Source organism: Lissotriton vulgaris, chromosome 5, assembly GCF_964263255.1.
Source record: "Lissotriton vulgaris chromosome 5, aLisVul1.2, whole genome shotgun sequence".
Lineage (NCBI taxonomy): Eukaryota > Metazoa > Chordata > Amphibia > Caudata > Salamandridae > Lissotriton > Lissotriton vulgaris.
This window is the reverse complement of record NC_141693.1, coordinates 62,064,446-62,087,605: the sequence shown is the minus strand read 5'-3', so window position 1 is coordinate 62,087,605 and position 23,160 is coordinate 62,064,446. Positions and strand designations below refer to the sequence as shown.

The 23,160-nt window shown below is 50.0% G+C and overlaps 1 protein-coding gene across 1 annotated transcript in view; it reads left to right on the top strand.

Moving 5' to 3' along the window:
- Positions 1 to 4,395: 4,395 nt before the first annotated feature.
- The window catches only part of LOC147710168 (E3 ubiquitin-protein ligase TRIM11-like), a 95,102-nt gene continuing 76,337 nt past the window's right edge, over positions 4,396 to 23,160 (top strand). Inside the window, exons 1-2 of the mRNA XM_086920859.1 lie at positions 4,396 to 5,041; positions 6,890 to 6,985. Of these exons, the coding sequence (XP_086776985.1) occupies positions 4,625 to 5,041; positions 6,890 to 6,985 (513 nt within the window). The 5' untranslated portion in view covers positions 4,396 to 4,624. The remainder of the gene's footprint in view (positions 5,042 to 6,889; positions 6,986 to 23,160) is intronic.

Genomic DNA, 23,160 nt, shown 5'->3' with positions numbered 1-23,160 from the left:
GACTCGCAGCCCGGTCAGTGGGGGGGCTCCGCTTTCTGATCCGTAGAGGCTGATGCGCAGTCACTTTCTTGAAGAGATAATGGGGAATAAAAACTTTACTTTTGCAGTGATGTCGATGAACCTGGCTTGATGTCACACTGCTGCATTGTGCTGATTTTCTAAGTAAAAACATGCATAGTGAGGAGCCGCTAGGTCCATTGCTTTAACAAATGGTGTCTTTGTGGCGCTGTTGGTTCATTAATCGTGCACTAATACGGGTTTGAGATGGTGGAAGAGCTGCTTATCTCTTATGGAGATAGATTATCTGGGGGGAGGAAGGGCTCCTAATGGGAAGTGTAGACGGGGAGAAATTGAGAAAAAAAGCTGAGCAGGGAGGGTGTTATTGCGGCTATCTGTTTGCCCGAGGGAGGAGAAATGCCGGCCTGAGGCAGAGCACACGCTGAGAAGCTTGTGGGAGGGGGGCTGGGCTGCCTTTGATCTTGTAATGCGAGGCAGGCAGGCAGGCGGCTGGTGGCATTGTGCACGCGCTTTTTAGGGCTTGCGCTTGCGCAATGACCTAAAAAGCACATGCACTTGAAGGAATCGCCAGTGGAATCACCAGTGGTGGTTCAACACTGGATAAGCCATAATAGAGCTTCGCCAGCGATGCGCAGAAGCGCATCAGCAGGCGAGCCCTAAAAAGGACCGAAACCAGTCCAAAGCCACACCCCTGATACCAATTTCCTGTAGGCGCTTTAAAAGTATCGCGTGAGAGACAGTGTCGAACGCGGCACTTAAGTCCAAAAGGACTAAGGCCGCCGAATCACCGACATCCAGACTCCCCCGGATTGCTTCCGTCACCGCCAGCAGGGCAGACTATGTGCTGTGGCGCGCTCTGAAACTGTTCTGCGAAGGGTCCAAGATGGCATTATGCTCAATAAACTCAGAGAGCGTGGAGTTCACATGAGATTCAACCAACTTAGCCAAAAAAGGCAGCTGGGAAATGGGGCGATAATTGCCCAACTCAGAAGGATCCAGAGACGTTTCTTTAGCAGCGGAATGACTTTGGCGTGTTTCCATGCCACTGGTACAGATGCTGAGGACAGAGAAAGGTTGACCAGATCAATACTCACAGGTGAAATCAGAGCATGAAACTGACAAAAGTGGGCGGGAGTCAGAGGGTCGGCTGGCGAGCCCGATTTGATTTTCAAACAGAGGGACTCAAACTCAGTGGAGGACAGAGGAGGAAAAGATGACAAGTTGTTGCCCACCATGGGTCCGATATCCCCTGGCGCAACCACCGCAGCAGACGAGGCCATGGTAGGCAGGCCAATATATATCTTCTCTACCTTGTTCACAAAATACCTGGCCAGATCATTACACTGAAGGTTCGAAGAAATGGGGGAAACCCCAGTTACGCCAGCGCTCTTCGTGCCCTTAAGCAGAGAGAAGATAGTCTTAGAGGGGTTGGTGCTAACCGAAATTTTCTCAGCAACAAACTCCGCTCGAGGTCTCCGAATTACTTTGTGATAATGCTTAATAGCCGCTCGGAATTGACTTTTTGCTGCCACGTCGTAATAGCGTCTCCAGGCGCGCTCAAGCTGTTTAGAATATTTGTTGGCTTTAGTTCATGATTCATTAAACCAAGGGTTGGACGGCCCTCGATTATTCCCACCCAGTTCAGCCGGGATGCAACTATCCAGGCCTAGCGTCAACCAGTCCTGGAAATGCGAATTTGCCAACTCCACGTCCAATGGCAACCGAGGCCTGTGGCTGGACAAACAAGCTGAAAAAAGATCGATGTCCAGCTTATGCCAGGGACGTTTTAAAACAGGGGCAGGAAGGTTCAAGGCCGACTTTCCCCGGCACCGCAGCGAGAAAGAGACCAAAAAGTGATCTGTCCAGGGCTGCGGAACCGGCGGCCGAACCTTTAGCGAACTTAAATTAGAGAATATGGTGTCCAGTAGGTGCCCTGCCACATGCGTACACTCAAAGACACACTGAGCCAACTGATAAGCCTCTAGGTCAGCCAAAAAACTGGCAATCTCTACTTTCCCACTATTCTCGAGATGAAGATTTAGGTCGCCTAAGATGGTAAAGTTCGCTGCACTGCTTGCGTGTAGCATGACTCTATTCAATAAATCTTCCCTAAACACGCTAGAAGGACCATTGTGGAAGGCAGGCACAGACCTATTCAGATCCAGGTGGCACCCCTCCCCTCACTCCCCATGCAGATAGCTCGATTCACTCACCCTGTCTACTGGAATCCCCCAGCCCCTGTCACTCAAAAACCAAACTAGGAATACACAACCTAGCAGAGGCAGGCTTGGATAGTTAGGCAAGAAAATACCTACTTTCTAAAAGTGGTATTTTCAAACACAGAATGTTAAAACCAAACTTCACTAAAAGATGTATTTTATCATCCTGAGTTCAGGCATACTAAACTCAAATTTCTACCTAGTTCCCTGAGTCAGACAGGATTTTAAGATGTTATAATCAAACTGCCCATTCCGGCCTATGGGGAACAGGTAGCCTTGCAATAGTGAAAAACGAAGATGGCTGTAATTCACTATCAGTACATGCCACACACATCAGGGCATGTCCTACCTTTTACATACAATGCACCCTGCCCTTGGGCCTTCCATAGGGGTGACTAATATGCAGAAAAGGGAAGGTTTAGGGACTGGCAAGTGGGTGCACATGCCCGGTCAACATGGCAGTACCAGACTGCACACAGGCTCTGCAATGGCAGGCCTGAGACACACCTTACAGGCTGCTTCTGTGGGTGGCACAATCAGTGCTACAAGCCAACCAGCAGCATTTGATTTACCAACCCTGGGCACACGCAGTGCACTGTACTATGGTCTGACATGTAAACCAAAGCAGCCAATCATAGAGTCACTAATCCATAAATCAATTTACCATAGGGAGCACTTGCACTGTGGAACTGAATAGCATTGGCACAGTGCCCAAAAGCATCTATAACCAGCAAAAACACGAGGGTACAGCAAAAAAGAGGAAGGGAGGCCCACGCCGATGGTGTCTAACAAGCGCTACATAAATGCAAACCTTTTCCCTCTTCTATCCCTCTGAATCCAAATAACAGGCTAACCTATCCACCACTCAAATGGCTTTAATATTTCACTATACTAATTCAACACTAATCCTTTATGGGTTCTGGAGTAGCGTGTTACCTGCCGAAAAAGCGATTCAACGCCTTGTCAGAGGTATTAAGCGGTATATAAATGCAATTACAATACAATAAGCACCAGGAAGTGCCAACAAGAACCAACAATGAATGCAAGCAAGGACACGCAATAACAAGAAGCATAAAGCGACAACAAGCAACAACGAGCCATGAAGAACAACAACAAGAGACGGCAACAAGTGATGATGAGTGACAAACATTTGAAATTGAAAAGTACCAACAAATGGCAACAACCACTGACCAGAGAGAAAGAAAAACAAGCATTTGCAATGCAGTAGGTCTCGCATTTACACAAGTTTAACCCCTTGTATGCTCATGACGGCTCCCGGCCGTCATGCATCACGGTAGGCGTGTGCGCACGATGGCCGGGAGCCGTCCGAATCCCGCCGTCTGTTTATTTCTCCTGCCCAGCGCGAGAAATAAACCTGCATGCAAGGGGTTAAGCTATTGGCATTATTATTTTTGTTTTTTAAAACATAAATAAAAAGTGTTCTCAATTACCACGCCAATAGCTTAAAATCGCGCAAATTCAAGACCTATTGCATTGCAAATGCTTGTCTGATGAAAGTTGTAGTGAGGTGTTTAACTGCACTAATGAGATGAAACCTCTGCTCAGACAATGATTGTGTTTGATAAAAGTGCACGATATTGAAATAATGCGGTCAGAGATTGTTGTTCCGCCGCATAATTTGCCTCATCTCGATGTATAATTTACTCAGCCCTGCGGCAGAAATCGCTCCTCCGATAGCGCGTGATGCCAGTGACCTGATTATGAATTATTACAGGGGAAGGATCGAGAAAGCAGTTATATTTCACCCTTTGGAACATTAAGTGAAACAGCAAATGCAGGAAGAAATTGTTTCAGAATTATTTTCCAGATGTCAGTACAGTTCTAAAACAAATATTATAAACCGGCGCAGAAATTATTGCCACGTTCAGAACCACACAGAGGATTTTATACAAATCCATATTTAGGTGACCGCTCCTGGCACTAACAGAATCTGGGAATAAAACAAAAATGCAGGTATTTTAGTTGTGAAAGGAGGAAAACCTCGAGTGAGAGCACAGGCAGCAGAGGGGGCAGTTCACTGCTCTGTGACTGTAACAGGATTCCGGAAGTCCCAGCGCAGCCAGAGGGGGACAGACGCACAGACACACCCACTGCACACTGAGAGGGACAGACGCACAGACACACCCACTGCACACAGAGAGGGACAGACGCACAGACACACCCACTGCACACAGAGAGGGGCAGACGCACAGACACACCCACTGCACACAGACAGGGACAGACGCACAGACACACCCACTGCACACAGAGAGGGACAGACGCACAGACACACCCACTGCACACCGAGAAGGACAGACGCACAGACACTCCCACTGCACACAGAGAGAGAAACTGAAACTGACCTTCACTTCCTGCATTTCTGCATCATGGCGGCAGCAGCTCAGCTCGGGAGCCTCAAGGAAGAGGCCACTTGTTCCATCTGTTTGGAATATTTTAAGGATCCGGTGATGATTATTGATTGCGGACACAACTTCTGCCGCTCCTGCATCACCCAGAGCTGGGAGGGGAGAGATGGAAACTCCCCCTGTCCACAGTGCAGGGAGATATCTTCAGGGCAAAACCTCCGACCAAACAGACTAGTGGGGAACATGGTGGAAATTGCAAAACAGCTTCATCTGCCCCCCGTGAAGCCCCCAAAGGAGAATCTGTGTGAGAAACATGATGAGAAGCTGAGGCTGTTCTGTGCAGAGGATCAGAGGATGATATGCTGGGTCTGCCGGGAGTCCAAGGAACATAAAACTCACTCAGCAAGTCCTATAGAGGAGGCTGCAGAGGAGCACAAGGTACGTCTGTGGGTGTTCAGCAGAGGCGCAACTAGAACCACATTTCAGGGGGGGGGCTGAATCTTTGAGCAACATGCAGAGTGGAGCTGCAAGGGCTCTTAAAAGGGTGAAACAACAGCAAGGCCTCATTAACTTGCAAATGGTCTTTAAAAGACCTGTGAAGTGCTCGGGTGCGGCTGTGTGTGTGCCCGGGAAGTGTCTCAGCCCGGGCTGCCACACAACACGGGGGGGGCGAGGGGGGGGGGGGGGGGCTGCAGCCCTTTCAGTCCAATGGGTGTTGCGCGCCTGGTGTTCAGGGATCCCAAAGTCGCTTGGAGAGCCACACCAAGGGGCAGTCGAAGATTATAAGATGTGTCTGTGTGTGAGAGTGTCCAGAGATCACAAGTCACCATTTCTATAAGGTGGCCAGATGGCTCCATGCCACTGGGACAACACATTTCCATTCCTGGATTTTGCTTTTACATATCATTTTCATCTGGTGAGTTGAAGCAATAGGGTCCAGTAAAATGAACCAAGACTACAACTCCCAGAATGCACTGATATGTTAAATCAAAAGTACAGAAATTGGCATGTTTGTCCCGATGGCATGGAGTCATCTGCTCGCCCTCCCTGTGTATGCCTTTGGGAGGCTGCTGAAGAGAACACGGTGTGTCTGCGGGTGTTCAGGGAATCAAAGGGCACCCGAGAGTCCATAGAGGAGGCTGCAGAAGAGAACAGGGTACGTGTGTGGATGTTTATGGATCATAATGCACCCGCGGTGCCCAAAGAGAAGTCTGTGCAAGGAGTGTATGTGGGTGTTCACGAATCATTCAGTGTGTTGCTTGAATGAGAGGTCGGTGTCGAGGGGGGAGGGGGGGGGGCGGTAAAGACCGACGGGTTTACGTTGGAGATCCAGGCTTAAGTCTGTGGCTGTTCTGAGCTGGCGGCAAACTGGAAGAGTTGAGTCTTTGTGGGGTTTATCATTAATACATTAGTTGACATCCAAGACTGGGAGAGATCAGGGCAGGGTTTGAGGATGTCATTGGGTGAGAATATTTAAGGTAGAGTTGGGCATCATCTGCATATGGATGGATCTTGATGCTGCTGTCTGTAAGGATGGATCAGAGAGATCCCTTGTAGAGGTTAAAGATGATGAAAGAAAGGAAGGAGCCCTGAGGTACTCCGCAGGAGACGGGGCATTCCTGTGATCTTGTGGAACTTATTTGCGTGAACTGGAGCCGGTTAGTGGGGTTGGATGTGAACCATTTCAAGACAGTGTCTCAGAATCCCATCATGTTTTTTGTGTGTTGATGAGGGCCAGCTGGTCGCCTGTGTCGTAGGCTGCAGAGAGGTCCAGGGGGTCAGGGGTCGTTCTTGTTGTTGAGTAGGAGGGTGTTGTTAACTACTTGTAGTGTGGCTGTGGCTGTGTCAGGGCTCCATACACAGTTATTGCACTTATAAGACGTGTTTGCTTAGATATTTTCACTTGGTTGTGTGTTGTTTTGGAATGTTTGATAATGTCTCTAGGACATCGTTTCTTCTTTAGTGTCAAGTCTAAGTGTTTCCATGCTTTAGGCATAAAGTGTGCACAATGTCAAGTCGCAGTAAGTGCTAGCGATGAAGCATGTTCCCATGGTCCAGGGATTCTGATCCTTCTTGGCAAGAACCGGTACAAAGAAGGGACATCATTGTCTGTGATACTTAGGGCTGGTGCTCCCAATCCTGATATACGTGGCTGGTACATGCAATACTCATGTATGACTGGTACGTACAGTCTGGGCACGTGTGGCAGGTACTGCAGTGACTCTTTTGTAATTAAGACCACACTCGACAGATCTACACTGATTTCTTGCACTCTCATCCCTACAGGTGAAACTTCAAGAGTGGCTGCTTGTCCTGAATAAACAGGAGGGATATTTTCTGGAGTCCAAACTCAAGGAAGAGGATCAATATAAAACCATGAGGGTGAGTGGCTGCAGTGAGTGCGGTGTCTCTGTATAAGTCTGAGCCCATGTCTTTATGTGGCCTCTTAAAGTTCAAGACACACAGAGGCGGATGAGTGACCCTACAGACTGGGTCATGGTTCCCACCATATACATACACTGACCAGAGTCACTGCACCTGGATATTGGGGCTGAAATCGGACAAGGGCGCGTCCTAAAAAAACATGAAATCAAGTATTACTCTTCTGACCTTAAGGCAGTACTTGCGGATTGGTGTCATTACAACGCATACTTTTACATCGCATGCCTTTACAACACGGTTTTTACATCGCATACCATTACAACGCATAATGCTTTTAGGCGCTGGATAGTGAATTATTTAATTTACTATTCCAACTCCAGTCCCCGTGGATAGCAGGGAAGGTGTTGGATAGTATATTAAATACATTCCCTATCCTAGAGCGCCCCCGAGCGCATTGGGTTGTAATGGTTTGCGTTGTAATGGTTGCGATGTAATGGTAGTGCGTTGTAAAAAATTCGTTGTCAGTGATGTTCCCCAGTTCTTGCACACTCACAAGGTGTGTGTTAGAGTATGTGTGCAGTGGTGTGGCATCATCTGGCTGGGAGTACGTACCAGCATGTGTGTGTGCATATCTGTGTGTGCATGTTCACGCTTAAGTGTACGTGTCTAAGTATGTGTTCATGTATTGATGGCCCTGGAGTTATCTTTGGGAGTACATGCATGTCTGCGCATCCCTATATCTCTCTGTTTTTGTGGCCATGGATTACTGCTTGTGTGTGTCTGCATATTCATATATAGAGTTTGATCCACAGAGTATACAAATACATGTCCTAATCTTTATGCATGCGTGTTTGAGGGTTGTGTATGCTTCAGTCTGGAATTATTGGCTGTGAGTTTGTACCTACGTAAGTGAATGCCTGCCTATGTGTTTGTATATCACAAGGTCTGGTGGCATTTGTGAGTGTGCAAATACATGTGTGCATCTGTGAGTTTGTGATGTGTTTGCATAAGTCTGGAGTTATAAATCCGTGAGATTTTATATGCATCTGTGTGCGAGTATATATGTATGAATGTGTGTCTATGACTGTGCAAGCATGAACTGAAGATATCCATCTGTGAGTTTGTACAAGGTTTGTGTGTGAGTCTGCAAATTAATGTGTGCATCTGTATGAGTGTGTACCTCTGTGGATGTGTGTACGTATGGATCTGGAGTTATCTCTCCATCCATCAGACTGAGCAAGCCTGGTGTAAGACCCTTCCTAAACCAAGGATTTAGCGATGTAATCCTGCTACAGTATTGTATATACATCATCAAACTACAGAACATCCAACAGAGTTCATCTAAGTGATAAAGCGAGCATGGAAGCTCCACATTGTGTAGATGAGTTTTAAGCCACGAATAGTTCATTAAGCCAAATGCCCTCTAATCTTAACACGTTTCGGGACATATACATTCCCTTCTTCAGGACATATGCATTTCTAATTCTAGAGATTACATGGGCACAGCTGAGCATCAGCCACTGACCTTGGGCATTCTCTGTCTGCTTAATCCTCACTGCAAGGATTTCCTGTAACAGTCTTACTAATCGTCAATAGGTTGACGTGTCATTTTTATGCCTTCATTAGATCTCTCACAGGGATAGGCCATAACTGACTGAAATGTCCCAGGATGACTAGTGCTCATTTAAAAAAATATATTATTTATTGATTTTTCAGAGGTTTGTACATAGATCCTTGACAATAGTGAGTGTACATAATATCTTTCATACAGGTATACATAGAACATTGATGGGGTACAAGGATATAATAACAGCATTATACATACTATAGAATTGTGGTTCGATGTCAATGTCCCAACGGGAACTCAAGATCATATTAATTGTGCAAATATGTCACCATGAGCATTGTTAACATTAACAAAAACAACTGTCTGTAATTTACCATTCATATGTGACGATTATCTATCTTGTGCGTAGGTCTGATCATGATCGCGTGTGTATGCGTACCTAGCAACAAGGTTTAGGTTAAGTCTGCAGTGTGTGAGAGACAGTGTGCGACCTCATGAGTTGGGCCTGGAGATTCCTATTACCACACATGTGCTGCACATCCACCGTACCTACATGTACTGGGCATGCACACGGAAGGTTAATGTAAGGGTCTGGTGCTCACACAAAGCAGCACAGTAGGCTGCACTCTCATCGGACACAGGAAAGAGGTCTGGTCATAAGTAATGAGCCAATAAACTTAATGAATGAATGAATGAACTCCGATTTATAGAGCGCACATAGCTGCCCTGAGGCGTCCAAGCGCTAAGCATACCATCTGAGGTTTGGGTTCAAAGAGGCAGGTTCAGCTTCATCATTGAGTAGTGAATAGGAGCGTTTTCAGCTGTTTGCGAAAGGAGAGAATATTAGGATTAGATCTAAGATGCTGGGGCAGAGCGTTCCATCTCTTAGCTACATTGTAGGAGAAAGAGCGGCCTCCTGACCTTGATTTCTTTATTGGCGGCACAATGGCTAGATTTGCAGAGGTGGAGCGCAACTGTCTTGTGGGGAGGTAAGGTGTAATGAGAGGGAGATTAATTGCCGGGCCTGTAGACCAGAAGGTCTGGTGGGCAATACAGAGTGATTTAAAGTTTACTCTTTCCTTTATAGGGAGCCAGTGCAGTGTCTTCAATCCAGGTTTTGCTGATGATCTGCGGGGGAGTTGTAAAAGCGTTCTGGCTGCGCAATTCTGTATTAATTGCAATTTGCGCAGGGTGAAGTCAGGGGCTCCAAGATACAAAGCATTTCCGTAGTCCAGTCGCGATTGAATCAGGCCCAGAACCACGGTTTTTCTTGCTTCAAAGGGGAGAAGAGGCAAGATCTTCCTGATAACTCTCAGGATGCCGAAGCAGGTGGCTGAAAGTTTTGTTGCCTGTTGATCGAACGACAGGGATCTGTCAAGCCAAACACCCAAGCTCTTGATGGCGTTTTTGGGAACAGGGGCGGGTCCCAAGCTGGGAGGCCAGAGAGTGTCTATGGTAGATGGTACGGTATGACCCAAGAGCATGAGCTCAGTCTTGTCTCCATTAAGTTTGAGACAAGACTTGGTCATCCAGCTCTTGACCATCTCCATGCAGCCAGCGAGATCTACATTGGCTGAGGGTCCGCCTGCCTGTGCCAGGGAGACCACCAGCTGGGTATCGTCCGCATAGGTAACGATCTTAATACCAAATGGGCGGACGATCTCAGCCAGTGGCCTCATGTAGACGTTAAATAACGTCGGGCTTAACGATGATCCCTGCGGGACTCCACACCTCAGAGACTTGCTGGAGGAGGTGACATTCCCTTCATACACCTGGAAGGATCTTTCACTCAGGTAAGACCTGAACCACTCCAGGGCTTTGTCAGATATTCCGGTGTCCAGGAGGCGCTGCAGGAGGATGCCGTGGTTCACGGTATCAAATGCCGCGCTCAGATCGAGGAGGATGATTGCCACCGATCCTCCCCGATCTAAGATTCTCCTGGACTCCTCTGTGACTGCCAGCAAAGCCGTCTCGGTCCCATGCTTGGGACGGAAGCCAGTCTGGGAGGGATCGAGCAGATGGTGTTGCTCGAGAAAAGTTGTTAATATGCTGTTTATGTGTTTCTCCAAGATTTTGGCTGCCCAAGGCAACAAGGAGATCGGGCGGAAGTTGTTAAGGTTCTTGGTATCAAGGTTGGGTTTTTTAACCAGAGCCCTTACCATGGCCTGCTTCCACATTCCTGGTACTGTGCTGGTAGAGATCGAGGTATTGAGTACTCTAAGCAGTGTGGGAAGAATGGTTTGAGTGGCGGAGACCAGGACATGTGGGGGTGCTGGGTCTCTGGGGGAACCCGACTTCACTTGGTGCATGAGGGAGGTGAGGAGATCCACCTGTAACTCGGGGAATTCCGCCAGCACCGGAGGGTGGTTGGATGTATGTTCTAGAGGGGGACATGGCGCTGCTTTAGTCGGAGCGGTCTGTTCTGTGGATGGAAAGGAGGAGTAAATAAGATTGATTTTCTGGGAAAAGAAGTTGGCCAGATCTTCGCAACGTAGCTGAGGATTCTCAGTTATAGGAGGGGGTGTGGGGAGGGTGGTGAGGCTTTTTACTATTTTGTACTATTTAATACGCTGCCACCACCACTTAAGCTGGCTAACCCAGGACAAGAGAAGTAGTGTCATCTCGGTTATGAGGGCACGCCTTTCCAGGTCACCAAACAGGTACTGTTCTGGGCTTCAGGGAGCTATAACATTACAGTTTTGCACAACACAGGAACGCATTCCTTATTAACACTGGTGATACAAGGACACAAGCCTCTACCAAGGAGAGAGCTAAGAGGTGCAACCCCTGCCAGGACTAGTGACACAATACAAGAGCACAACACTACCAGGACTGGTGTCGCATCACAGGAGCACAACCCCCTACCAGCAGTGGAGACATACCCGACTCCACAAAAAGTCTGACTCCAGTCATTTTTGATGATTCAAGAGAAAAACACCGCTCTCCACTGCTGAAAATCTCCTATTCCTACTGGGACGAGGCGTGCCTCACTTGATAACACACAGGCTCCTGTTCTAAGCCACAGTGTGACATACCTCACTTGATAACACACAGTGAACCCGAGGAATCCAGATGCTGTGAGGGAAACGGCTCGAGAGTCACCAGCACCGCCTTAGCCGATCGCGGCGCCATGAGGGGAACGGCCGAAATAGCGCGAAAGGGGACTTCAAGTCCCAGGCACCCCAGCAACCACTTCCCGCCCCCGGAGGCGCGATAAGAACACCGGCGGCCTCCTGCAGCCTGGGAAGCCCGAGGAATCTAGGCACCGTGAGGGAAACGGCTTGAGATTCCCCAGCTCGGCCATAGCCGATCGCGGCGCCGTGAGGGGAACGGCCGAAACAGCGCGAAAGGGGACTGCAAGTCCCAGGCACCCCTGCGACCACTTCCCGTGCTCGGAGGCGCGATAAGAACACTGGCGGCCTCCCGCAGCGCGAGAAACCAGAGGAATCCAGAGGCTGTGAGGGAAACGGCTCAAGAGTCACCAGCACCGCCTTAGCCGTTCGCTGCGCCATTAGGGGAACAGCCGAAACAGGACGAAAGGAGACTGCAAGTTCCAGGCACCCCTGCGACCACTTCCCGCGCCCGGAGGCGCAATAAGAACACCGGCGGCCTCGCACATCGCGGGATGCGCGCGGGCGTGCCCGGGCAAATCCCGGATCAAGGGCGGGCCGGTCAACGCCCGTCAGAGGCCAGGCCGGGCCATCCCCCAGAGTGATGCTGCCGAAGTTGCAGTGTTGCGGGAATTAGGTGAGTGCTAATCAGATACTGTGATATGGGGAAACGCACCACCACACCAGGCTCCCGTCTCACCACTACCACCACCATGGACAGTATGTTAGAAAGAGCAGTCAGCATTGTCTCAACAGAGATCGAGCTAACAGAAAGGTGATTATCTTTGGGACTGTTGACACACCAATCTGCCTTGATGGAAGAAGAGGAGCAGGAGGTTCGCACTGACCCTCCTCTGACACCAAACGTAATTGTTAACACCATCAGACAGTCACCAACTCAGAAAGGCGGTTACGAGCTGGCAAACAATGAGGATAACCAGGTCAATGTAGGCCTTATGGATAGTCCAGCTTCGACCCACGCAAAAGACATTGTCCCAAATAAAGACGTCTCCCCAGACCCCAAAACCACAGGGGCTAAAAGAAAAAGAACTTTGGCGAAACATATCAGTCCTAAGAGGAAACGACCACCTTGCTTAAAACCACAACGCACAACCCTGAGCTCATGGATACAAGGCATGGCTGCCCCGGCGATCATAGTAAACACGGAGCCCACCAACACTACAATTGATACCACCATCAATCTGACCTCATCAGAAGCCGTAACCCACTCTATTCATACACAAACTGAGCATACAATAGCCCCGATGACTCGCATTAGACCCCGTGACATCTCAATTGACACCTGTTAGACCTGGCACCATTGGCGTGGGTCTCCCTTCCGTAACCCACTCTATTCATACACAAACTGAGCATACAATAGCCCCGATGACTCGCATTAGACCCCGTGACATCTCAATTGACACCTGTTAGACCTGGCACCATTGGCGTGGGTCTCCCTTCCGTAACCCACTCTATTCATACACAAACTGAGCATACAATAGCCCCGATGACTCGCATTAGACCCCGTGACATCTCAATTGACACCTGTTAGACCTGGCACCATTGGCGTGGGTCTCCCTTCCGTAACCCACTCTATTCATACACAAACTGAGCATACAATAGCCCCGATGACTCGCATTAGACCCCGTGACATCTCAATTGACACCATAGTGAACTCAGTTTATGAACGTATGACAAACTTGGTGGATAACATTTTTTATGCCCTTTTGAAATGCTTAAATCACTTGGAGGCTTTGATAAATAAATCAAATACACATATAAGTATACCCAAAGTCGCAAGCAAAACCAGGGGGGTTCAGAATACAGAGTCCTCTAGCGTAGCGAACACAAATACGCAACAGCAAACTGCAAATCCCATACCCTCTCTTTCCAATAATGCTAGTGTAATGTGCGGCAAACAAAAAGATAGTTTACTCATCAAATCTATCCCCTGTGAGAATCCTTTAACACGCACCATGTGCACTAATAACAGCAATTGTTTATATTACAACACCTCTTCAGCTAACCCTTTTGTTACCCACAACCCCACAACTCTGGCCCCTTGCAATCCAACTCCCCGAGAGCCACCTTCATCTCCGACAACCATGACTTGGGGCCGTCCTTGGAGAGAAGGATTGATGTTCTCAACTTACCACCTGCAGCATGCCCCTATGTCCTAGTCTCAGCAGGCGTTCCCTCTTTAAGGAAAAAGCAAACCGAGACTTGGGACCAACTCCGGAATAAAAGCGCCGACTGGCTAGTTAAACATAAAGGCCTAAGGTTGGCAAATGTCAGTGAGATATTAATGGGCGCAGGGTGGGCTGGGTAGGACCCTCACAGAAGAATATTAAAGGCGACTGCATCGTTAATAACTTTAGACGACCCCCACTGGTAAAACTGTTACTGTTAGTACAGGAATTCAATAACAATTTCCCAACCCTCATTTGGTCTTTGCCCTTAGGTTTTTAGGTCTCGCCTAGACGAAAGCAAAGCGAAGCTTTGCTGTCTAGGGAGACAACTAATGTTGTTACTTTTGGGGGAATGTGGACAGCAAAGTGCCACGCGCTTTTCCTGCCGAGATTGGACCTCGTGCGCGCTTTTCCTGCCGAGATTGGACCTCGTGGGCGCGCTTTTCCTGCCGAGATTGGACCTCGTGGGCGCGCACACATCCTCTCTCTTCAAAGAGAATGTGCACGTCCTTCAATGAATGAACCTCATATCTCGCAGCCATGCCTAGTGACTATCCCCTTCCCTCCGCCTCTCTCACCTCCCCATCTGAAGTTTACTGTCCTCCCTCTCGCTAAGGCTCTCTCCAGGTCCTTTCCCTACCTGCCTCTCCATGCTCCGCTCTCTGTCTGTGGGCCGCGGTGCTCCTCTATCTCTTCGGTGTCGAACGTAGAGAAGTCCAATTTTGTATATATCGTTCATGTTTAGGAAACTAGTAATGTTAGAGTGAGTACTTATCAGATATATAAATGATTTCTGGGCAGAGTTGAAATTATGGACAAAGAAATTGTCCTATAAAAGTATATGCACATAATTAGTATTAAGATATCGCGTTTTAAGCGAATTCCTACATTCCCAAAATGCTCCTTGGCTATATGCAAATAAGGTTTGCACACTCATTGGAGAGTGCGTCTACCCCCTTTCACACACCCCTTTCGTTTGTGCTCCTTCCGATTGGCTTACATCGGAACTGAAAGGACGCTACAAAAGCCACCATCTTGGAAGAACTAGATACCAAGCCCAGTCAATACAGATCTACCGGTAAGAAAGCAAACGTTGCGACGTTTATCTGTTTAATGCAATTAATGTGAATTTATGAGCAAGAACAAAAACATGTTGCATTTGCTACATGTTGTAAGTTTGCTTGAAATTTACATTGAACAACAGAATCAATAATTAGAAAATCACACGGACATTTACAATACCTGGGTATATAAGTGCTTCATTTCAGTTTTGACGTAGAACTAAACCGTCGAGCACAAGACAAGATGCACCACTTTCATGACGATCGTTACACGAAAAGACCGCCTTCATTCTCATGCGTGCCTGGAAGTTGCCTGTTTGTCCCTTTTCTGTGTTGCTGACAGCCAGACCTTGCCCGCTTCTCAGACACGCCTCCACTAGTTTGTACAACTCTCTTGCATATCTTTGGCTCTCCTCCTTTACGTCGAGTACCCTGTTACTGATTGATGCTTGGGCACTGTGCTCCACTGTTAAGGTAAAATAAAATAAAATAAAAACTGTTAAATAATAATTGACGTTTTACAACGAGGAGTCACATTGTTTTCGAACTTATCTGTTTTGACTTTTTGCCCAATGTTCCTTTAAATCCCACCGAGTTCTTCTTTGTTGCATCAGGTGACCGAGGAGGCTCCTTCAGGAAAGTATATTTTTTTAACCGATTTTGCAGGAAAGAGCAGGCTGAATCAATGTTTTTCTTCAATCCGAGGCAATCAGGAAATGAATTTCCCCTGCATTTTTTCCTGAAACTCTCTCTAATCTATTCCAAAACATCGGACCGCATGAATTCCCCTATAATTGCAAGCACTAATGCGCTTCGATGCCTCTTCAGGGGTTTAACTCACAGCGCATAAGAAGCTCCCCAAACTGCTTTGTCTTGTTCAGTAGAGAAAACATCTATAATTGTTTTATTTATGCGCCGCAATGTGTTTCAGAAAACAAGAAACTTTGACTGTACCGGATTTGTTTATTATAATTTTTTTTTTTTGTTTTTTTTTTGGGGGTTCAAATCTGCTTTATTGAGAAAAAAGACATAGTAAAATACACAGCTTGGATCGCCTACAACCCGGAGGCCGGCAGCGAGAGAGGATTTGCAATACACAGCCTGTTAGCCGGCATCCCGGGGGCCCGGCGGCACATTACAGATTGACACAGCGTAGCATCCGTGTTCGGTGACGTAGGCCAAGCTAGGATGAGCAGCAGTCGAACAGGTTTTTTTGAGCGAGAGAAGAGACTCACTACTGTTTTGTAGATTGCATAACAGGAACCAAGAAACTCCCCAACTAGGTTACAACTAAGAGGTAGTGCATGACTGCGTGGTGGAAATGTGTGTCAATGGTGTATTGTGGCGGTCTCAGCAGGAGGTGCGGTGCGGGTAGTAATGTGTCCAGTGCTATTTCTCCAGGGTCGTTGGAGTCCGTGGGGTGTCGGTCCTAGAGTCCATGGGGTATGAAGGATACAACTCGCCAGAGGAGGCGACCTCACGTCGCGATGGCAATGGGGACGTATAGGCACGGAGAGGGGAGAGAGGGCAGTACCGCCCAGGCAGGGCGGCTCACTCTACGGGGAGTCTACGGGGGCAGATAGCCATGTCCAAAGAGGGAAGGCCGCGAGCCCACCCCGAGGCTACAGGACATGTATCGGGAGATAGTTAGTGGCGCTGGGGAGTGGCAGGCCCGTCACCCGACTGCACATCGTCGTTTGAGCGTTTAAGCAAGTAGTGTACCAGTGGATCCCAAATGTCCCTGGGTCGGCATGAAAGAGGCAGCAGTTCAGCAAAGGTGGTATGCTGGTCCTGGCAGTATGTTAAGCAGTTAGCCAGTCCTTGAACTTGGGCGCTCTGCCCCTGCTCCAACGGCAAGCAACACGCCGCTTGGCCAAGAGCAATGCCATGTCAATGAATTTTCTGTATTCTCTAGGCAACTGCTTGGTGTATCCGAGGACGGCTACCAGAGGGTCTGCAGGAATCTCCTCGTCTACCATCTCCGCAACGGCCTCGATGACCTGTCGCCAGTAGTCGGCAATCTGGGGGCAGGACCACGCCAGGTGGAGAAAATCAGCATGTTCAGCACGACAACGTTCACAGCGATCGTTATCGGCCAGCCCAAATCTATGCTTCCGGACCGGCGTGTAATATATTCTCTAGGAATTTGTAATGTATAATTTTTAATCTGCAACTGGCAGAAATGCGGGAGGTCAATGAACAGCAGTGCTTCCATTGGTCGTCCGAGAGATCCATTCCAAGCTCCGCAGACCAGTGCAGTCGGGCAGCAGAGGCCTGCAATGGGGCAGCACCGCGGAATTGGCGGTAGAGCCCAGAGACCAAATGGGTCCCATCCTGTGACTCTAACAGGAAGTGTAGTGGTGGCAGGATCGCTGGCTCATCAGGGTAGTCGGGTAGGATGTCTCGCATCCCGGCGCGTAGCCGAACATAGTAAAAGAGTTCAAGGGGTGTATGTTCGTGCGTTCTGAAAAAAAGGTCAGCCGATTTAAAATGACCGTCGTGAAACAGATCTCCCCAGCAGATGATAAGAAGCTTGCCACAAAGCCGCTGGAACCCCAGCTCTGACAACAAGGAAAGCCGCGGGTGATAGGTAAGCGGTAGTCTGGGGGAGTAGGGCAGCGTGCATAGCAATCGCCGAGCGATGCGGCGCCATGCATCCAATGTGCAGGACACCGAGGTATCTGAAGTGGTGATGGAAGCCTCGGGACAGTGTAGCAGGCCGTTCAACGGAGAGTGGGTGTACTATCCAGTCCTCCACCGCTATATGTGGCATGAAGGGAGTAGGAGCCATCCAGTGATAGGCAAAATGCGCCTGTGCGCTCAAATAGTATGTTTCAAAATCGGGGACATCGAACCCTCCCTGGTCATAGGGAAGGGTCAGCGTTGACCACCTTAATCGGGGAGATTTGCCACCCCAAAAGAGTCTGCGCAGCTCTGTGCGGAGTGTCTTGAAGAAGAAGGCACCAGGGTAGTAGGGGATATTGAGGAAAAGGTACAGGAAGCGGGGCAGTACCACCATTTTTATGAGGGAGGCCCTCCCAGCCATGGAGAGTGGCAACGTGATCCACCTATCGACGGAGGCAGTCAATTTGGTTATGGCTACTCCATAGTTGGATCGGAGTGTCTCGTCCTTGTCCCGAGCGATACGGATCCCCAAATAGCGAAGATCGTCTCGGCACCATACCAGCGGATAATCAAGGGGGAAGTCGTGCACCGCGTCCGTAAGAGGAAAAAATTGCGATTTAGACCAATTGATGTGAACACCAGACAGCCCTCCGAAAAGGACGAATTCACGAAGCAGGGGATTGAGGTGTAGGGTCGGGTATTTAACGTACAGCGTGATGTCATCCGCATAAAGGGACACATCAATTTGCCGCTGAAGGCATTGTACCGCTCCCGCTCGGTGTAATTGACGCAGGCGACAGGCCAGAGGTTCAACCGCGATAGCAAATAATAGAGGCGAGAGCGGGCATCCTTGACGGGTGCCTCTCGTAAGGTTGATGGGCTGTGACAGTTTTCCATTTATTAGTACTTTTGCCGTATGGTCCGTGTATAGGAGGCGCACCCAGGCCAAGAACAGTTTAGGGAAACCCATACTGGCCAAGACCGAGAAGAGGTAGGGCCATTCGACGGAGTCGAACGCCTTGGTGGCGTCAAGGAACACCGCCGCCACTGGGACGTCAGGGTGGACTGTAGGGAGTAGGGAGAAAAGGGTGCGGAGATTATGGCATGTGGATCTGCCCGCCTCAAAGCCAGATTGGTCGGGTAGGACAATTCTGGTCATGAGCAGCGAGAGTCGTGTAGCTAGAATCTTGGCAAGGATCTTGACGTCACAGTTTAGAAGGGAAAGTGGACGGTAAGAGTCACAGGAGGTGGGGTCCTTATCTGGTTTCAGGAGGGAGGTGATAACTACCTCGCGCATAGTGCAGGGTAGTATCCCGTCAGTTAGGGATTCGGTAAAGACTTCGCTAAGCACGGGCGCCATAATATCGATATAGGCTTTGTAGAATTCGGCTGGAATGCCATCATGCCCCGGAGCCTTACCGTTTTTGAGGGACATGATGGCCTCACGAACCTCGTCCAGCTCGAAAGGCGCTGCTAGAAACTCCATATCCCCATCGCTAAGCCAGCAGAGTGCTACTTCGTTTAGATATTCGGCGTATGGTGCGTCCGCCTCTGCTGTGGATGTGTATAGTGTCGAGTAGTGTGCTGTGAAAGCAGTGAGTATCGCATCTGAATCTCTTATGGTGGCACCAGTCGCATCGGTAAGTTCTAATATAGTGTTGTGTTCTCGTGGTAGACGTGTGAGTGCAGCTAGTACTTTTCCAGGCCTATCCCCCTCACAATATCTCCGGGCCACCCAATGCTTGCCCCGATATTTCGCTTCCCTGGCAGCCTCCTCCTCGTATTTGGACAGTGTCTCCCTAAAGGTTACCTGTAGGCGTGGGTCAGTGTCCGCCGCCATTTGGAGCTCTAGATCCCGCAGCTCCCCCTCCAGTGTGGTGATGGTACGCAGGATATCTCGTAGTACCCCGTGGCTTTTGGAAATGCAGAACCCCCTGATAGTGACCTTGAAAGCCTCCCATATGTGCTCAACTGACTCGACCGAGCCCTTGTTCCTAGGGAAGAAGTCCCTAATCTCCTCTCCCAACTCAGTGCGGAAGAGATCGTCAAGAAGCACATCGGGGCCTAGCCTCCACTGTGGTCTCGGACTGTCCCACCCAGGAGTCTCGAACTGCAACCTCACAGGGCTGTGATCTGAATAGGTTCTGGGCAAGTGGTCAACTCCTAACAGTCCCTTGGTAATGTCTCGGGTGACCAGAAAGTAATCTAAGCGCGCCCATGTCCCAGTGTGAGATGTGAAGTGTGTGCCCTCTCGTCCTATGGGATGTAGGTGTCTCCAGGCATCGAACAGTCCACCCTCCTCCACCACTCCCTCCAAAGCTTCCCTGGCACGAGGCTTGTAGGAACTTACACCATCTGCTCTGTCAAGGGGGGGCGCTAGCGCCAGATTAAAATCACCACCCCAGACGATGTGCCGCGCCCCAACGGAAACAATTTTACCCCACAGTGTGGAAAAAAAGGCAGGTGAGTCAATATTCGGTGCATACATCGAGACAAACAAATAGGTGTCATGCCCCACCCTACCCCATAGCAAAACATACCGCCCCTCCCCGTCCACCTCCTCCCCAAAGCGGTGGAAAGGTACGCCACGGGCAATGAGAATCGCCACACCCCTCGCATAAGACGAATAGGAGGAAAAGACGCGGGTACCAGCCCATTTCAATGCAAAATATGTGTCCCTTCCCATGGGCATATGCGTCTCTTGTAGCATGGCAACCTGTACATGGTGTCTGTTTAAGTAGGCAATAACATTCCTGCATTTTTTAGCATCGTTCAACCCCCGGACGTTCCATGACAGACATGTCAGTCGCGCAGTTGTGTTCATAGCAGCCATGGACATAGTGACAGTAGAGGCGTAAGTGCCCAAAGGGGCCAAATCAGGAATCCACATCCGCCTCCGCAGGACCAAATCACACACCAAATTAGCAAATATACACACAGTCTATGCAGTTTCAACCTCACGAAATACCCCCCCCCCACCCACCCCAGCATCCCAAACATGCCAGTAGCCATGGATCCCCCAAACTTGACCCCCCCCATCCCCTCCTCCCCAACTGTAGGGAGGCAAACAGCCAAACAAACAACAAGTCAATGGGGAACACCCGACAGGGGTACATCAGAAAGTACGCACTGCCACTATCCGGCCCATAGCTCCAGAACTATACCGCCCTCTGTGGAGTCTAGGGCCGAAAAAGTGGTCCTTGGTATACGTTACCACTGGGGTGCAAGGTCCAGACATTTCGCCGCTCACGTATCTCCCCAGCCCACAGGTGGTAAGTCGGTGCCAGCTTGTAGGTCGGTATGATGCTTATACAGCTCAGAGTACGGAAGGTCCATCAGTCCTCATGGTGCGCTGGAGGTAGGTCAGCATTCTCCTGTTCGTCCGCAGGTACATGGTCGTCCCTGCGCGCTCTACGGATCGTCTTTAGGAAGTCCTCAGCTTTTTGCGGGTTGGTGAAAAAGCGCTGTTTGCCCTGGTGGGTAACTCTGAGCTTCGCAGGGTATAAGAGGGCATAGTCTATTTGGGCTTCCCGCAGTTTTTTTTTCACTGGAAGGAACTTACGCCGCTCATCCTGAACCATCGGCGTGAAGTCGGGATAGATGGAGAATGTGATGCCTTCATACCGCAGCGATTTCTGAGTCCGGGCAGCTCTGAGGGCCGTATCGCGATCGCGATAATTCAGAAGTCGAGCAATTATAGGTCTCGGTGGCACGCCAGGTTGGGGCATAGGTGCCAGGGAGCGGTGGGCCCTCTCCACGATGAACTGGGACGAGAAAGCTTCCTCTCCGATTGAGCCCTCGAGCAATTTCTCCACATATAGCTCCATCCTGCCCGTGGCAGTGGACTCCGGCACATTTGTAATGCGAATGTTATTCCGGCGGCTGCGTGCTTCCAAGTCTTCGTTCTTTGCCGCTATGTTGCGGAGGAGATTGTCCATTCTTGCCAGCTGCGTCGTGTGGGTCGTGGCGGCATCGGTGTTGTCGGAGATTCTATGTTCCGCAGTTGTGAGGCACTCTTCATGGCGATCCACCTTGTGGACCAGGGCGTCCAGTCGAGCCGTGACGCCATCCACCTTCTCCACAACGGTGGCGAAGCCTTGACGCATCTCCTGTATCAGGTTGGTAAGGTCTGCAGCAGGAGCAGAAGGTGGCGCAGATTGCGGAGGCGGTACGCTGGCCCCGGGTTCATCTGTGACGATGTGGCGCTTTTGCGGGCATTGTCGAAGCTCAGCTTGGGCTGGCGAGTCTCAGGTCGTCCCATGGCAGTGACCGGAGTTAGGTGAGACGTCAAAACTGAGGGATGGTAGAGCACTGCAGGTAGGAACCAGCCTGCAGCAGGCAGGTAGGTGTCGGGCTCGGTATGCTTCGAGACACCACAATACGGTCGTGATCAACAGAAGCGCTGCGTGGTTTCCAACCGCTCAGTAGTAGTGGCTGTATGTCCAGGCCTGGGCACTCGGCCGCAATATCGTGCACTCGCTGCGTGGATGCCAGGTAATATATGGGCCAGAGTACCTGCATCCAAGGCTGGCTGCAGGGTCAGATCCAAGGGAGCAGGTTACCAACACAGCGGCGGGGCGCCACGACTCACCGGTCGGTGCCTCTCGGAATGGTGGCTGCGTTGCGCGTGTATAGTCCCCGGCGCACCCGGTTCTCTAGTTTGCACCGCACTCTCCAGACGGGTGTTGCGGGTAACGACAGCGGGACTCTGCACATCAGGGGGCAGCCCCAGCCCCCGGTCGACGGTTCTGGCGGACAGCGCCGCGCAAGCCCGGGTCAGCAGCGCTATGGGCGACGGGTATGGTGGTCTAGAGGAGCCGTGGCGGCAGGCGTCGCAACAGGAGCACCTTCCTCTCGGAGCCAGCAAGGTGACGGCTGGGGGAGGGAGGAGGGGGAGACCCAGGGCGAGTCTCAGTAGCGGCCGCCTACCTGCATAACCCCCTCCGCATGCCGTCCCAGTAAGGATCAGGAAGGCGAGGTCTCGGTGCGGCCTGGAAGCCTCGTGGCAGGCCTCGGGATCGCGTAGTGTCAGTGTCCGCATTTCCGCCTCAAGCAGCTTCAGAGCGAGAGCCGGGCATTTCTCAGCAGCCCGTAACTTCGGCTCCGGGGCTCGCAGGCACTCCAAACTTGGGTCGAGTGCAGAGGGCAACCCCCCAATGCGGAATCCGGTCTTCTGGGGCCGATGTGGCACCCCGTGGCGAAGGATCAAGGCAGGATCAATGACCAAGGAGCGGGAGCTGCAGGTTCAGGCAGCCATTCCGCAAGCGCGCCCTCTAGCGCCCCCCCTTTGTTTATTATAATTAAATGCATGCATTGTGTTCTACTATTTTTGTGACTAGAATAGCCGCGTAATTAGGTCCCGATCCCCGAAATACTGCAGGACGCTTGTTATTTATTACACTCCCGCTTTTTACTTGCCTTCTCGGACATTGACAGAAGGAGACCGCTAGAACTACTTATCCCTTCACGCTCCGTGGCTGGCAAGTTGACATACATTCTGCGCGACGTGGAGTGCTGTTTACGGTAGCTGAAACTGAGGGCTAGCGATATCTCTGTTCCCGGCCCTTTCTGACAGTACAAATGACGTTCAAGCCAACAAAAGGAAAGGTGAGTGAGAGAGAAA